The sequence below is a fragment of the Quercus robur genome, chromosome 5 (assembly GCF_932294415.1).
Source record: "Quercus robur chromosome 5, dhQueRobu3.1, whole genome shotgun sequence".
NCBI classification, from domain to species: Eukaryota; Viridiplantae; Streptophyta; class Magnoliopsida; order Fagales; family Fagaceae; genus Quercus; species Quercus robur.
Genome location: NC_065538.1, coordinates 76,929,787 through 76,945,182, shown reverse-complemented (window position 1 = coordinate 76,945,182; position 15,396 = coordinate 76,929,787). Strand labels below are relative to the sequence as shown.

The 15,396-nt window shown below is 46.1% G+C and overlaps 1 protein-coding gene, 1 long non-coding RNA gene and 1 pseudogene across 3 annotated transcripts; all 3 read left to right on the top strand.

Moving 5' to 3' along the window:
- Positions 1-971: 971 nt before the first annotated feature.
- Positions 972-1,991, top strand: LOC126728741 (uncharacterized). Its single transcript, XM_050434526.1, has one exon. It carries the CDS (start codon positions 972-974, stop codon positions 1,989-1,991), a length of 1,020 nt encoding a protein of 339 aa, XP_050290483.1.
- Positions 1,992-2,389: 398 nt separating this feature from the next.
- Positions 2,390-14,191, top strand: LOC126727185 (uncharacterized). The gene is made up of 2 exons (XR_007656174.1): positions 2,390-2,570; positions 10,812-14,191. It is a non-coding gene; the product is annotated as an uncharacterized LOC126727185 (long non-coding RNA).
- LOC126727184 (polyubiquitin 3-like) lies at positions 5,666-6,782 on the top strand (annotated as a pseudogene). The gene has a single exon (XR_007656173.1). The product of XR_007656173.1 is annotated as a polyubiquitin 3-like (transcript).
- Positions 14,192-15,396: the final 1,205 nt, after the last annotated feature.

The following is a 15,396-nucleotide window of genomic DNA, read 5'->3' as shown; positions in this document are numbered from 1 at the left end:
TTTTATTCTTGAAGTCTTTTTCCAATCAGCAAACAAATCCTTGAGTAATACATATATGTTGGCTACTCTTTTAGACTTCGATAGTATCTCTGACAGATTTTGGCGGCCTAGCTAGTTGAAATTCGTGGTTATTCAGATCCAAGGGTATGGGATTTTAATTTTTCTCAAAAGATTGTTGATTGGAGTGACGAGTTTACGTTCCCTTGACGAAGTCAACGCTAATGACGAGGTCATCCCTATTGACGAGGAAATCGGTCATCACTGACGAGGGCAAGAAAATCATTCAATGAAGCCAACCAGTGACTTGAGCAGTTACGAAACCAGCCGAGCAGACCGTTGGGAGCCTATTAAAAGCCCCATTATTGGGCATGAGGCGTTACTAAGAAATGCATTAACACCCCAACGGCTAGCAACCAAAATCACATATATAAAGCCCTCACATTGTTAGCAAAAGGTAGATATATTCACACTCTAAGAAAGTACCCATTTTTATCTTGTTCCTCCATTCTCATTTCACAAAGTGCTTTTCTGTTCTAATTTTGGCATCGGAGGCGTTGTGGCAGGCACCACATCGGTGACCCTCATAGAAGATACATTCGCGCTGACAAGGAGTTCCATCTGCCCACCTCGACTGACGAATTCACGCTTCATCAGTTTGGCGTCGTCTGTGGGGAACGACATTTTCAGATTTATATTTGAAAACATAGTTTCCATCAACTCTCTACATTCATATGGAACCCAATCCAGATTCTGCAGCCTTGGCCCAGCAAGTTCAAGCCCTTGCAGCCACCATTGAAGAACTCACCAAGCAAAACCAGGAAATGAAGCTGCGACTCCAGTAGGTTCAACAGACTCAACAGGAAGAGAATCGTTCCAAGGGTAACCTGGAAGGAGAAGGGGATAGCCACAGGAGGGGTACCCCTTAGAGGCCAATTACTCCGGACCAGCAGAATTCAGATCTCCTTCAAGAAATGAGGAAGGAGATGGACGAACTGAGGAGCGCCATTAAGGAGAAGACGGACCGAAGCGTAGACAAAATGGTAAGGGCCACAGATTCGCCTTTCACCACGGCGGTACTTGAATGCCCTATACTATCGAAGTTTCGCTTACCTCAACTTGAGCCGTTTGACGGACTCAGAGACCCTCAGGATCACCTTAATACCTTCAAGATGACTCTAGGTCTTCAACAGCCACCGAACGAAATACTGTGTCGGTCCTTTCCCACCACTCTCAAAGGAGCTGCAAGGGAATGGTTCACAAAGCTGCCGACTTCGTCCGTAGATAGCTTCGAGCAGTTGAGCAATGCCTTCTTGCGCCATTTCATAGGGGGACAGCGTCCAAAGAGGTCGGCAGACCTCTTACTCATCATTAGGCAGGGAGAGAAGGAAACTCTGAGGTCGTACGTGAAACGCTTTATTCAGGAGACTTTGGAGGTGGACGAAGGCGATGACAAGGTGCAGCTGACGACCTTCAAAGCAGGACTGAGATCCAGAGATCTCGTGGCCTCCCTCGCAAAGAATCCACCAAAAACGATGGCAGAAATGCTCCTGAAGGCACAGAAGTGCATGAATGCTGAGGATGCTTTAGCAGCCATAAAGGATGTAGGGAAGTTAGGAGACAAGGCAAAGAAAGAAGATGACCGTAGGGGTCAAAAGAGAGAGCGTCTAGATCGTCGGAACAATGACGGGAATAGGAAGAGAGATGATAAAGGTCCTCAGACTGTAAGATTTACTCCTTTAGTTATGCCTGTTGACAAAATTTTAACGCAGATCAAGGACGAGCATAATCTCAAATGGCCAAGACCATTGCACTCATCCCCCAATGTCCGTGACAAGAACAAGTACTGCCAATTCCATAAAGATCACGACCATAACACGGAAGATTGTAGAGACCTAAAGGAGCAGATAGAGGAGTTGATACGAAAAGGGAAATTACAGAAATATGTGAAGAAGGGAGAATATAGTAAGTTCAGGGACGGTAACAAGAACTAGCATGGGTCCTCTTCTCGAGATGACGACCGCCCGTCCCAACCTCTGCAGGATGTGATCGGGGAGATAAAGACGATTATAGGAGGGCCATTCTCAGGGGGATCATTTAAATCCCTCAAGAAAGCATACCATAGGCAGATAAATAGTGTCCACAACATACCCCTATCTAAGCAGCGACGAACAGACAGGGACATGTCTTTCAATGAAAGAGACGCTAGTGGAGTGAAGCAGCCCCACAATGATCCTTTGGTCATAATGCTGAATATAGAGGGATTCAATACCAAGAGAATCCTCGTGGACAACGGAAGCTCTGCGGACATCATCTACCTCCCCGCCTTCCAGCAGCTAAGGTAAGATCCAAGGAGACTACGCCCGTTTGACTCCCCTCTCGTCAGCTTCAGTGGAGACAGGGTATACCCCAAGGGCATAGTGACATTGACAGTAATGGTGGGGGCCTACCCGGTGCAGTTGACCCGTTAGTTAGACTTCCTTGTGGTGGACTGTCTCTTATCCTACAATGTCATCATTGGCAGGCCCACACTCAACAAATGGAAAGCGGCCACGTCCACCTACTGTTTGAAGGTGAAATTTCCAACAAATAACGGTGTTGGCGAAGTAAAAGGAGATCAAGTCCTGGCCAGAGAATGTTATCAAGTCGTCCTGGCTGCGAAGGAGGACCACACATGGATGATTGAAGAGAAGGACGAAGACAAAATGGAAGCCCTAGAAATAGTGGAACTGGCTGAAGGAGAAGCGAACATGCCGGGCGACGCTAAGCCCTGAGATGAAAACAAAACTTATCCAATTCCTTAAAGAGAATATAGACGTCTTCGCATGGAGCCACGAGGACATGTCGGACATAGCTCCAAAAGTCATCCAGCATAAGTTGAATGTGGATCCGGAGCGGAAACCCGTCCAGCAAAGGCAAAGGGTCTTCGCCCCAAAACGAAATCAAGCAATTGCAGACGAAGTTACCAAACTATTGGCGGCAGGGTTCATCCGGGAAGTGTACTATCCTGAGTGGCTCGCGAATGTCGTCCTAGTGAAGAAAGCAAGTGGAAAATGGAGGATGTGTGTAGACTTCACTGACCTGAACAAGGCGTGCCCAAAGGACAGCTTCCCTCTATCGAGAATAGACCAGCTTGTGGATTCTATAGCCGGGCACAAGTTACTGACGTTCATGGACGCTTTCTTGGGATATAACTAGATAAGGATGGTTAAGGAAGACTAGGAGAAGACTGCCTTCATCATGAGTCAAGGACTCTATTGTTACAAGGTAATGCCTTTCGGATTAAAGAATGCCGGAGCTACATACCAGAGGCTGGTGAACAAAATGTTCGGCCAACAGATCGGAAGGAACATGGAAGTATATGTGGACGATATGCTCGTCAAGAGTAAGGAAGAGCTCACCCACCTGGACGACCTGAAGGAGATGTTTGCCAACCTCAAAAAATACCAGATGAGGTTGAATCCAGGAAAGTGTGTTTTTGGGGTAGCTTCAGGGAAATTCCTAGGATTCATGGTCTCCCAAAGAGGAATAGAAGCAAACCCAGAGAAAGTACGAGCCATCATTAACATGACGTCACCCAGGACCGTCAAGGAAGTTCAAAAACTCACAAGAAGGATAGCAGCTTTAAACAAGTTCGTCTCCAGAGCTACAGACAAATGCCTACCCTTTTTCAAGACCTTGAAGAAGGCTTTCGCCTGGACCGACGAATGCGAAGCAGCGTTTCAGGAACTAAAGCGTTACCTGAGCAATCCACCCCTCTTAAGCCCGTCCAAAGAAGGGGAAGACCTATACTTATACCTGGCAGTGTCAGCCTCGGCAGTAAGTGCAGCCCTGATTAGAGAAGAGGGCGCGAAGCAGCTCCTAGTTTATTACGTTAGCCAAGCCTTCCAAGGGGCTGAGTCCAGGTATCCAAGGATTGAAAAGATCGCGTTTGCGTTAATAGTAGCCTCATGCAAGCTAAGGCAATACTTTCAGGCAAACCCCATCCTCGTAATGACGGACCAACCGATTAAGAAATCAATGAACAAGCCTGAGGTAGCCGGAAGAATGGTCTAGTGGGTGATTGAACTTAGTCAATTTGACATCGAGTACCATCCCAGAATAGCAATCAAGGCACAAGCTCTAGCGGACTTCATCGCAGAGTTCACCCTTCCGGACGAAGACAGCCTTACCGACGGAGTTGATAGATGGACGATACAAACTGATGGTTCGTCAGCCCAAAGGAGGGGGGGAGTAGGGGTTGTCATAACCACCCCCGACGGAGAGGTGCTGAAATATGGGGTCCAACTAAAATTTCCGGCTACCAACAATGAAGTTGAATACGAGGGTATACTGATGGGATTGAGGCTTGGAAAGGCACTTGGAGCAAAGAACCTATTAATCCAAAATGATTCGAAGCTAGTGATCGGGCAGATCAGAGGGGAGTACGAAGTGAAGGAAGAAAGGATGCAGAAGTACCTCAGGCTGACGAAACATCTAACTCGGGAGTTCGATACAGTGGAGTTCGTGCAAATCCCAAGAAGTCAGAATATGGGGGCAGACGAAGTCTCGAAACTAGCGTCGTCAGAAAAAGGGGAGATTAGCATGGATTTGGCGATGGAGGTCTAGAAACACCCCAGCATTGAAGAGGTCCCAACATTTACCATCCAGAGCGCAAACAGCTGGATGGCACCCATAATGTCCTTCCTCTAGGACGGGCACCTCCCTCAGAATACAGAAGAAGCTAAAAAGGTCAAGAAGAGGGCGGCCAAGTTCACGATCCTTAATGACACCTTATACAAGAGAGGTTGCTCTATGCCTTACTTGAAGTGTGTCGATGAAGAAGAAGCTAGATACATACTGGAAGAAATCCATGGAGGAGTTTGCGGCGACCGCGCTGGCCCCAGATCCCTGGTGAACAAGGTAGTACGAATAGGATATTTCTGGCTAACTATGCAGGTGGACGCTGTTGAGATCGTCAAGAGGTGCGACAAGTGCCAGCGATACGGGAATGTGCAACGGCTTCCAGCAGAGAGACTGACGACTATAGCCTCCCCGTGGCCGTTTGCACAATGGGGGATCGACATCGTCGGCCCACTACCCCAAGGTAAAGGTCAGGTAAAGTTCCTACTTGTTGCTATTGATTACTTCATAAAATGGGTTGAAGCAGAGGCTCTAGCAACGATCACCGAGGCAAGAATTCAGAGCTTTGTGTGGAAGAATATAATCTGCAGGTTCGGGATTCCCTTGACGATTATATCAGATAATGGGAGGTAGTTCGACAGCTAAGGCTTCAGAGACTTCTGTTCAAACCTTGGAATCAAGAATCAGTTCTCGTCCCCGGGGCATCCCCAGGCAAATGGACAGATGGAAGTGACGAATCGAACGCTGCTCAAGATTTTCAAAACCAAGCTGGACGATGCGAAGGGTGCCTGGCCAGAAGAATTACCTAATGTCCTGTGGGCTTACAGAACCACAGCAAGAACCCCAACAGGAGAGACCCCCTTCAGGCTTACCTATGGCACAGAAGCAGTAATCCCAGTCGAAGTGGGAGTAACAAGCGTCAGACAAGGGACGTTCAACGAAGGGTGCAATGACGATGAACTGCGACTCAACTTGGACTGTCTGGACGAAGTAAGAGATAATGCATCCAGCAAGACGGCGTCGTATCGTAATCTCATATCGTTATTGTTGTTGTTGATAGATGCAAATCTTCATGAAAACCTTGACAGGCAAGACCATCACTCTCGAGGTCGAGAGCTCAGACACCATCGACAACGTCAAGGCTAAGATCCAAGACAAGGAAGGAATCCCCCCAGACTAGCAAAGGCTGATCTTCGCCGGAAAGCAACTCGAGGACGGCCGCACCCTCGCCGACTACAACATCCAGAAGGAAAGCACCCTCCATCTCGTCCTCCGTCTCCGCGGTGGCATGCAGATCTTCGTCAAGACCTTGACAGGAAAGACCATCACCCTCGAGGTCGAGAGCTCCGACACCATCGACAACGTCAAGGCCAAGATCCAGGACAAGGAAGGCATCCCACCGGACCAGTAGAGGCTCATCTTCGCCGGAAAGCAGCTCGAGGACGGCCGCACCCTCGCCGACTACAACATCCAGAAGGAGTCCACCCTCCACCTCGTCCTCCGTCTCCGCGGTGGCATGCAGATCTTCGTCAAGACCCTCACCGGCAAAACCATCACCTTGGAGGTCGAGAGCTCCGACACCATCGACAACGTGAAGGCTAAAATCCAGGACAAGGAGGGCATCCCACCGGACCAGCAGAGGCTGATCTTCGCCGGGAAGCAGCTCGAGGACGGGCGCACCCTTGCCGACTACAACATCCAGAAGGAGTCGACACTTCACCTTGTCCTCCGTCTCCGTGGTGGTATGCAGATCTTCGTTAAGACCCTCACCGGAAAGACCATCACTTTGGAGGTGGAGAGTTCGGATACCATCGACAACGTGAAGGCGAAGATCCAGGACAAGGAGGGGATCCCACCAGACCAGCAGAGGTTGATCTTTGCAGGAAAGCAGCTGGAGGATGGCCGCACCCTTGCTGACTACAACATCCAGAAGGAGTCCACCCTTCACCTTGTCCTCCGTCTCCGTGGTGGTGCTTTCTGAGGAGTGAAAAAGCCCTGCTTTTTATGATTGAAAATTGTTGTTTTATGATTTATGGTTCTGTTTAATTGTTTCTGCTTTAATGGTGGAAACATCTAAAACTCTTTTATATTTATATTATTATGTCTATGGCCCTGATGTGGCCTTTAAATAAATTTGATGATGTTGCTATGTTTGTTAAGTATATATTTGTGCTATGAATTGTGTGTTTGAATTGTGTGCTTTTGATGATACCTCCATGTTTAGGTGCTTTGTTTTTCAAACCCAGGCATAATTTTGGTAAAGAAGAAACTCAATTGATTTTTCTAAGAACTCCTAGTACAATAGTTGAGATTAGGTTTTGATTGTTTGAAGTTGGCTTATGGAAGTGAAATTCATAGTCGTGGTTCATACGTTTGTCTTGTATTTGTTTAGCCATGTAAGAGTATTTTTGGGGTTAAGCTAATTAAAGTGATTTTGATAGAGTAGGTTGAGCTAAGTAGAGTGATTAGGGGTGGTAACGATGTTTTGTTAACTAATTTTTTTAAAAAATATGTGTCAGGATGTGTGGATGTGAAAAAATTGTGTAAAATGTTGTTTAAAAATTGAAATAATGTGTTTAGACACATTGTCCCTAACGGCTCTTAGAGTTTGATAGAGTAGATTGTGCTCATTAGAGTGATTAAAACTGATTGACGAAGGGTGTGGTCCTGTCATTATTCTCTTTATTATCTTAGATTATTAGGATTATATATATATTTTTTATCAACTAATTAAAATGAACTTTCATTGAACACCGACAAAATGATGCCAAACATGTATATAGACACCACAATGTATTGAGATGATGCCCCATCGTACATCAAAATTATACTAGCTGACATAACACAAAAAATATGGAGATGGATCCCATCATATACATGCACAGTGCACGTCTCCTTCTACATCACACTTTGTTAGCTTCAGTTGCCCGTTTTACTTCCAAGGCTTCTGTTGTAGTTGTTGATAATCTATGCTGAATGTAATTAATTGCTAAGTTGAATTACAATTACTTGAGAGTGCATACACTCTAAACCCAGTGTGCCTTTCCAACTAGTCACAAACTAAGCTAGAGTATAGAGCCTGCCATACAATCAATACCTATCCGCTCTTTCTCTTGGACCAGACCAATAACTATGATTTATCTTCTCAAGGCCCATCACCAACAACGGCTCTCTTTCATCCTTTACCTTCATTTTCCTGTCTCTATACATTTATTTTGGGGGATACTGTCTCTACATAATTAGCTTGGGGCTAGTAGTATTAAAGATTCGACTTTCGAGAGGGTTAAGGACGAAGGCAAACTGAAGCAAATGAAAAAACACTTGATAAATTTTATTTTCTCCAAAATGGCGCTTGGGATTTGGAAAAGAATCAAAGAGTAGAGGCGACAATGGGAGACTATGGGTTTTTCGGTTTCCACCTTCAACAATATAATATAGTTTTTTAAAGTTATGTTATATCCATAAATTGTTTTATAACATTTTTACAAATAATTGATGTGGCAAAAATTCTTATTGGTTTTCATCTTATCATTTATTAACATTATTTTTTTATTTGCCAATAATTACTCACTAAGTTAACAGTTTGTAAAAAAAAATTTGTAGCATTATCATTCCTCTAATTTTTATTCTTGAAGTCTTTTTCCAACCAGCAAACAAAACCTTGAGTAATACATATCTGTTGGCTACTCTTTTAGACTTCAATAGTATCTCTGACGGATTTTGGCGGCCTAGCTAGTTGAAATTCGTGGTTATTCAGATCCAAAGGTATGGGATTTTAATTTTTCTCAAAAGATTGTTGATAGGAGTGACGGGTTTACGTTCCCTTGACGAAGTCAACACTAATGACGAGGTCATCCCTATCGACGAGGAAATCGGTCATCACTGACGAGGGCAAGAAAATCATTCAATGAAGCCAGCCAGCAACTTGAGCAGTTACAAAACCAGCCGAGCAGACCGTTGGGAGCCTATTAAAAGCCCCATTATTGGGCATGAGGCGTTACTAAGAAATGCATTAACACCCCAACGGCTAGCAACCAAAATCACATATATAAAGCCCTCACATTGTTAGCAGAAGGTAGATATATTCACACTCTAAGAAAGTACCCATTTTTATCTTGTTCCTCCATTCTCATTTCACAAAGTGCTTTTCTGTTCTAATTTTGGCAACGGAGGCGTTGTGGTAGGCACCACATCGGTGACCCTCATAGAAGATACATTCGCGCTGACAAGGAGTTCCATCTGCCCACCTCGACTGACGAATTCACGCTTCATCAGTTTGGCGCCGTCTGTGGGGAACGACATTTTCAGATTTATATTTGAAAACATAGTTTCCATCAACTCTCTACATTCAGATGGAACCCAATCCAGATTCTGCAGCCTTGGCCCAGCAAGTTCAAGCCCTTGCAGCCACCGTTGAAGAACTCACCAAGCAAAACCAGGAAACGAAGCTGCGACTCCAGCAGGTCCAACAGACTCAACAGGAAGAGAATCGTTCCAAGGGTAACCTGGAAGGAGAAGGGGATAGCCACAGGAGGGGTACCCCTCAGAGGCCAATTACTCCGGACCAGCAGAATTTAGATCTCCTTCGAGAAATGAGGAAGGAGATGGACGAACTGAGGAGCGCCATTAAGGAGAAGACGGACCGAAGCGTAGACAAAATGGTAAGGGCCACGGATTCGCCTTTCACCACGGCGGTACTTGAATGCCCTATACTATCGAAGTTTCGCTTACCTCAACTTGAGCCGTTTGACGGACTCAGAGACACTCAGGATCACCTTAATACCTTCAAGATGACTCTAGGTCTTCAACAGCCACCGGACGAAATACTGTGTCGGTCCTTTCCAACCACTCTCAAAGGAGCTGCAAGGGAATGGTTCACAAAGCTGCCGACTTCGTCCGTAGATAGCTTCGAGCAGTTGAGCAATGCCTTCTTGCGCCATTTCATAGGGGGACAACGTCCAAAGAGGCCGGCAGTCCACTTACTCACTATTAGGCAGGGAGAGAAGGAAACTCTGAGGTCGTACGTGAAACGCTTTATTCAGGAGACTTTGGAGGTGGACGAAGGCGATGACAAGGTGCAGCTGACGACCTTCGAAGCAGGACTGAGATCCAGAGATCTCGTGGCCTCCCTCGCAAAGAATCCACCAAAAACGATGGCAGAAATGCTCCTGAAGGCACAGAAGTGCATGAATGCTGAGGATGCTTTAGCAGCCATAAAGGATGTAAGGTAGTTAGGAGACAAGGCAAAGAAAGAAGATGACCGTAGGGGTCAAAAGAGAGAGCGTCCAGATCGTCGGAACAATGACGGGAATAGGAAGAGAGATGATAAAGGTCCTTGGACTGTAAGATTTACTCCTTTAGTTATGCCTGTTGACAAAATTTTAACGCAGATCAAGGACGAGCATAATCTCAAATGGCCAAGACCATTGCACTCATCCCCCAATGTCCGTGACAAGAACAAGTACTGCTGATTCCACAAAGATCACGACCACAACACGGAAGATTGTAGAGACCTAAAGGAGCAGATAGAGGAGTTGAAACGAAAGGGGAAATTACAGAAATATGTGAAGAAGGGAGAATATAGTAAGTTCAGGGACGGTAACAAGAACTAGCATGGGTCCTCTTCTCGAGATGACGACTGCCCGTCCCAACCTCTGCAGGATGTGATCGGGGAGATAAAGACGATTATAGGAGGGCCATTCTCAGGGGGATCATTTAAATCCCTCAAGAGAGCATACCAGAGGCAGATAAATAGTGTCCACAACATACCTCTGTCTAAGCAGCGACGAACAGACAGGGACATGTCTTTCAATGAAGGAGACGCTAGGGGAGTGAAGCAACCCCACAATGATCCTTTGGTCATAATGCTGAATATAGAGGGATTCAATACCAAGAGAATCCTCGTGGACAACGGAAGCTCTGCGGACATCATCTACCTCCCCGCCTTCCAGCAGCTAAGGTAAGATCCAAGGAGACTGCGCCCGTTTGACTCCCCTCTCGTCAGCTTCAGTGGAGACAGGGTATACCCCAAGGGCATAGTGACGTTGACAGTAATGGTGGGGGCCTACCCGGTGCAATTGACCCGTTAGTTAGACTTCCTTGTGGTGGACTGTCCCTTATCCTACAATGTCATCATTGGCAGGCCCACACTCAAGAAATGGAAAGCGGCCACGTCCACCTACTGTTTGAAGGTGAAATTCCCAACAAATAACGGTGTTGGCGAAGTAAAAGGAGATCAAGTCCTGGCCAGAGAATGTTATCAAGTAGTCCTGGCTGCGAAGGAGGACCACACATGGATGATTGAAGAGAAGGACGAAGACAAAATGGAAGCCCTGGAAATAGTGGAACTGGCTGAAGGAGAAGCGAACATGCCGGGCGACGCTAAACCCTGAGATGAAAACAAAACTTATCCAATTCCTTAAAGAGAATATAGACGTCTTCGCATGGAGCCACGAGGACATGCCGGGCATAGCTCCAGAAGTCATCCAGCATAAGTTGAATGTGGATCCGGAGCGGAAACCCGTCCAGCAAAGGCAAAGGGTCTTCGCCCCAGAACGAGATCAAGCAATTGCAGACGAAGTTACCAAACTATTGGCGAGAGGGTCCATCCGGGAAGTGTACTATCCTGAGTGGCTCGCGAACGTCGTCCTAGTGAAGAAAGCAAGTGGAAAATGGAGGATGTGTGTAGACTTCACTGACCTGAACAAGGCGTGCCCAAAGGACAGCTTCCCTCTACCGAGAATAGACCAGCTTGTGGATTCTATAGCCGGGCACAAGTTACTGACATTCATGGACGCTTTCTTGGGATATAACTAGATAAGGATGGTTAAGGAAGACTAGGAGAAGACTGCCTTCATCATGAGTCAAGGACTCTATTGTTACAAGGTAATGCCTTTCGGATTAAAGAATGCCGGAGCTACATACCAGAGGCTGGTGAACAAAATGTTCGGCCAACAGATCGGAAGGAACATGGAAGTATATGTGGACGATATGCTCGTCAAGAGTAAGGAAGAGCTCACCCACCTGGACGACCTGAAGGAGATGTTTGCCAACCTCAAAAAATACCGGATGAGGTTGAATCCAGGAAAGTGTGTTTTTGGGGTAGCTTCAGGGAAATTCCTAGGATTCATGGTGTCCCAAAGAGGAATAGAAGCAAACCCAGAGAAAGTACGAGCCATCATTAACATGACGTCACCCAGGACCGTCAAGGAAGTTCAAAAACTCACAAGAAGGATAGCAGCTTTAAACAAGTTCGTCTCTAGAGCTACAGACAAATGCCTACCCTTTTTCAAGACCTTAAAGCAGGCTTTCGCCTGGACCGACGAATGCGAAGCAGCGTTCCAGGAACTAAAGCGTTACCTGAGTAATCCACCCCTCTTAGGCCCGTCCAAAGAAGGGGAAGACCTATACTTATACCTGGCAGTGTCAGCCTCGACAGTAAGTGCAGCCCTGATTAGAGAAGAGGGCGCGAAGTAGCTCCTAGTTTACTACGTTAGCCAAGCCTTCCAAGGGGCTGAGTCCAGGTATCCAAGGATTGAAAAGATCGCGTTTGCGTTAATAGTAGCCTCATGCAAGCTAAGGCAATACTTTCAGGCAAACCCCATCCTCGTAATGACGGACCAACCGATCAAGAAATCAATGAACAAGCCTGAGGCAGCCGGAAGAATGGTCTAGTGGGCGATTGAACTTAGTCAATTTGACATCGAGTACCATCCCAGAATAGCAATCAAGGCGCAAGCTCTAGCGGACTTCATCGCAGAGTTCACCCTTCCGGACGAAGACAGCCTTACCGACGGAGTTGATAGATGGACGATACAAACTGATGGTTCGTCAGCCCAAAGGAAGGAGGGAGTAGGGGTTGTCATAACCACCCCCGACGGAGAGGTGCTGAGATATGGGATCCAACTAAAATTTCCGACTACCAACAATGAAGTTGAATACGAGGGTATACTGATGGGATTGAGGCTTGGAAAGGCACTTGGAGTAAAGAACCTATTAATCCAAAATGATTCGAAGCTAGTGATCGGGCAGATCAGAGGGGAGTACGAAGTGAAGGAAGAAAGGATGCAGAAGTACCTCAGGCTGAAGAAACATCTAACTCGGGAGTTCGATACAGTGGAGTTCGTGCAAATCCCAAGAAGTCAGAATATGGGGGCAGACGAAGTCTCGAAACTAGCGTCGTCAGAAAAAGGGGAGATTAGCATGGATTTAGCGATGGAGGTCTAGAAACACCCCAGCATTGAAGAGGTCCCAACATTTACCATCCAGAGCGCAAACAGCTGGATAACACCCATAATGTCCTTCCTTTAGGACGGGCACCTCCCTCAGAACACAGAAGAAGCTAAAAAGGTCAAGAAGAGGGCGGCCAAGTTCACGATCCTTAATGACGCCTTATACAAGAGAGGTTGCTCTATGCCTTACTTGAAGTGTGTCGATGAAGAAGAAGCTAGATACATACTGGAAGAAATCCATGGAGGAGTTTGCGGCGACCGCGCTGGCCCCAGATCCCTGGTGAACAAGGTAGTACGAATAGGATATTTCTGGCTAACTATGCAGGTGGACGCTGTTGAGATCGTCAAGAGGTGCGACAAGTGCCAGTGATACGGGAATGTGCAACGGCTTCCAGCAGAGAGACTGACGACTATAGCCTCCCCGTGGCCGTTTGCACAATGGGGGATCGACATCGTCGGCCCACTACCCCAAGGTAAAGGTCAGGTAAAGTTCCTACTTGTTGCTATTGATTACTTCATAAAATGGGTTGAAGCAGAGGCTCTAGCAACGATCACCGAGGCAAGAATTCGGAGCTTTGTGTGGAAGAATATAATCTGCAGGTTCGGGATTCCCTTGACGATTATATCAGATAATGGGAGGTAGTTCGACAGCTAAGGCTTCAGAGACTTCTGTTCAAACCTTGGAATCAAGAATCAGTTCTCGTCCTAGGGGCATTCCCAGGCAAATGGACAGATGGAAGTGACGAATCGAACGCTGCTCAAGATTATCAAAACCAAGCTGGACGATGTGAAGGGTGCCTGGCCAGAAGAATTACCTAATGTCCTGTGGGCTTACAGAACCACAGCAAGAACCCCAACAGGAGAGACCCCCTTCAGGCTTACCTATGGCATAGAAGCAGTAATCCCAGTCGAAGTGGGAGTAACAAGCATCAGACAAGGGACGTTCAACGAAGGGTGCAATGACGATGAACTGCGACTCAACTTGGACTGTCTGGACGAAGTAAGAGATAATGCATCCAACAAGATGACGAAGTACCAGCTGAAGATGGTCGAATACTACAATAAGAGGGTTAAACTCAGATAACTGGACATAGGAGACCTCGTCCTGCGCAAGACCACCACAGCAACTAAAGACCCTACCCAAGGAAAGCTGGGTCCCACATGGGAAGGGCCTTACCGAGTCATTCACTACTCAAGACAAGGCAGTTACCACTTGGAAACCATGGACAGACAAAGACTCCCTCGACCATGCAACATTGAGTATTTAAAAAAGTACCACCAATAGATGTAATAAATGGATATGTTCATTCTTGAAGTTAATAAAAGAATTATTCCTCTAATATCTTTGTGTAAGCAGGTCTAGTCAATCGTAAGGCATATAAAAGCTAAGTAACAAGATTCCGCCTTGACGGATGTAAGTTATTGACGATCCCTCCAACGGGTATAAGGCATATAAAAGCTAAGTGATAAAATTCCGCCAAGACGGATGTAAATCACTAACAAAGTCTGAGTGACAAGATTCCTTAAATAGATGTAGGTCACCAAAAAATGGCTAAGTGACAAGATTCCTTAAATGGATGTACGTCACCAAAACATGGCTAAGTGATAAGATTCCGCTTTGACGGATGTAAGTCACTAACGAAGCCATAAACGCAACAAATATCCCTTGAATGAGTAGAAGTCAAGTAAGAAGACCCCGCCTCGACGGGAACAAGCCACTGACGCAGGCACAATCCTTTAGCAGGTGCAAGTGACAAGATCCCACTTGACGGATTCAGGCTACTGACAAATCCACAAAAAAAAAAAAAAAAAGGAGAAAAAGAAAAGGGACAAGAACCTTACAACAAATCAAAACAACACTTAGGCTGTATCCAAGCCCTTCTAAATGGTTGTGAGTAAGTAACAGATCATTGACGAATGGAGAGATCGCAGCTAAGAAATTTATGCTGCAGCTAAGAAATTTATGCTAAGTACAAGGTATGGACGAACTCAAAACACTACAAACATGTCAGATACCAACAAAAGCACAATCATCCAAACAGGTAAGTGCGAAATCATAAAGTCGATTAAAGCCCAAAAACAGCAGGCAATTATCCTTGTTCTTTCTAAAGACCCATAAAACACTGGGCCAAGAAACATTGTTCTCAAAATAGATTAAAAAAAAAAAAAAAACTGCTATCAAAAAGCCCAAAACATAAAGGGCATACACAACAAGATAAAATTTTACACAAGTGTCAGGTCCGGGCATCAGTAGGAACGTCAGCAGAAAGATCGTCAGCAGCGGGAACGTCACTAAATGGAAGGGAATCACCAGGGGCATCACCTTTAAGGGCCGAAGTCTGGGCAGCCTCGTCCACAGCCATCTCTTGATCCACCACTTCAAGGTCCAGGCTCGGCAGGTCAACTCTAGTAGGATGCTTGATAAGGTACCTCCATAGGAGCTCGAAGCCCTTGAAGTACCAACTGAAGAGCACTGTGGAGTACTCCTCAGTTTCCTGGAAGGCTTCGACGGACCTAGCAGCAATGGATTTAAGCTTTTCTTTGG

Bases quoted from the DNA above. Each gene is read 5' to 3' on its own strand.
- LOC126728741 (XM_050434526.1), top strand. From the start codon at position 972: ATGAGGAAGGAGATGGACGAACTGAGGAGCGCCATTAAGGAGAAGACG.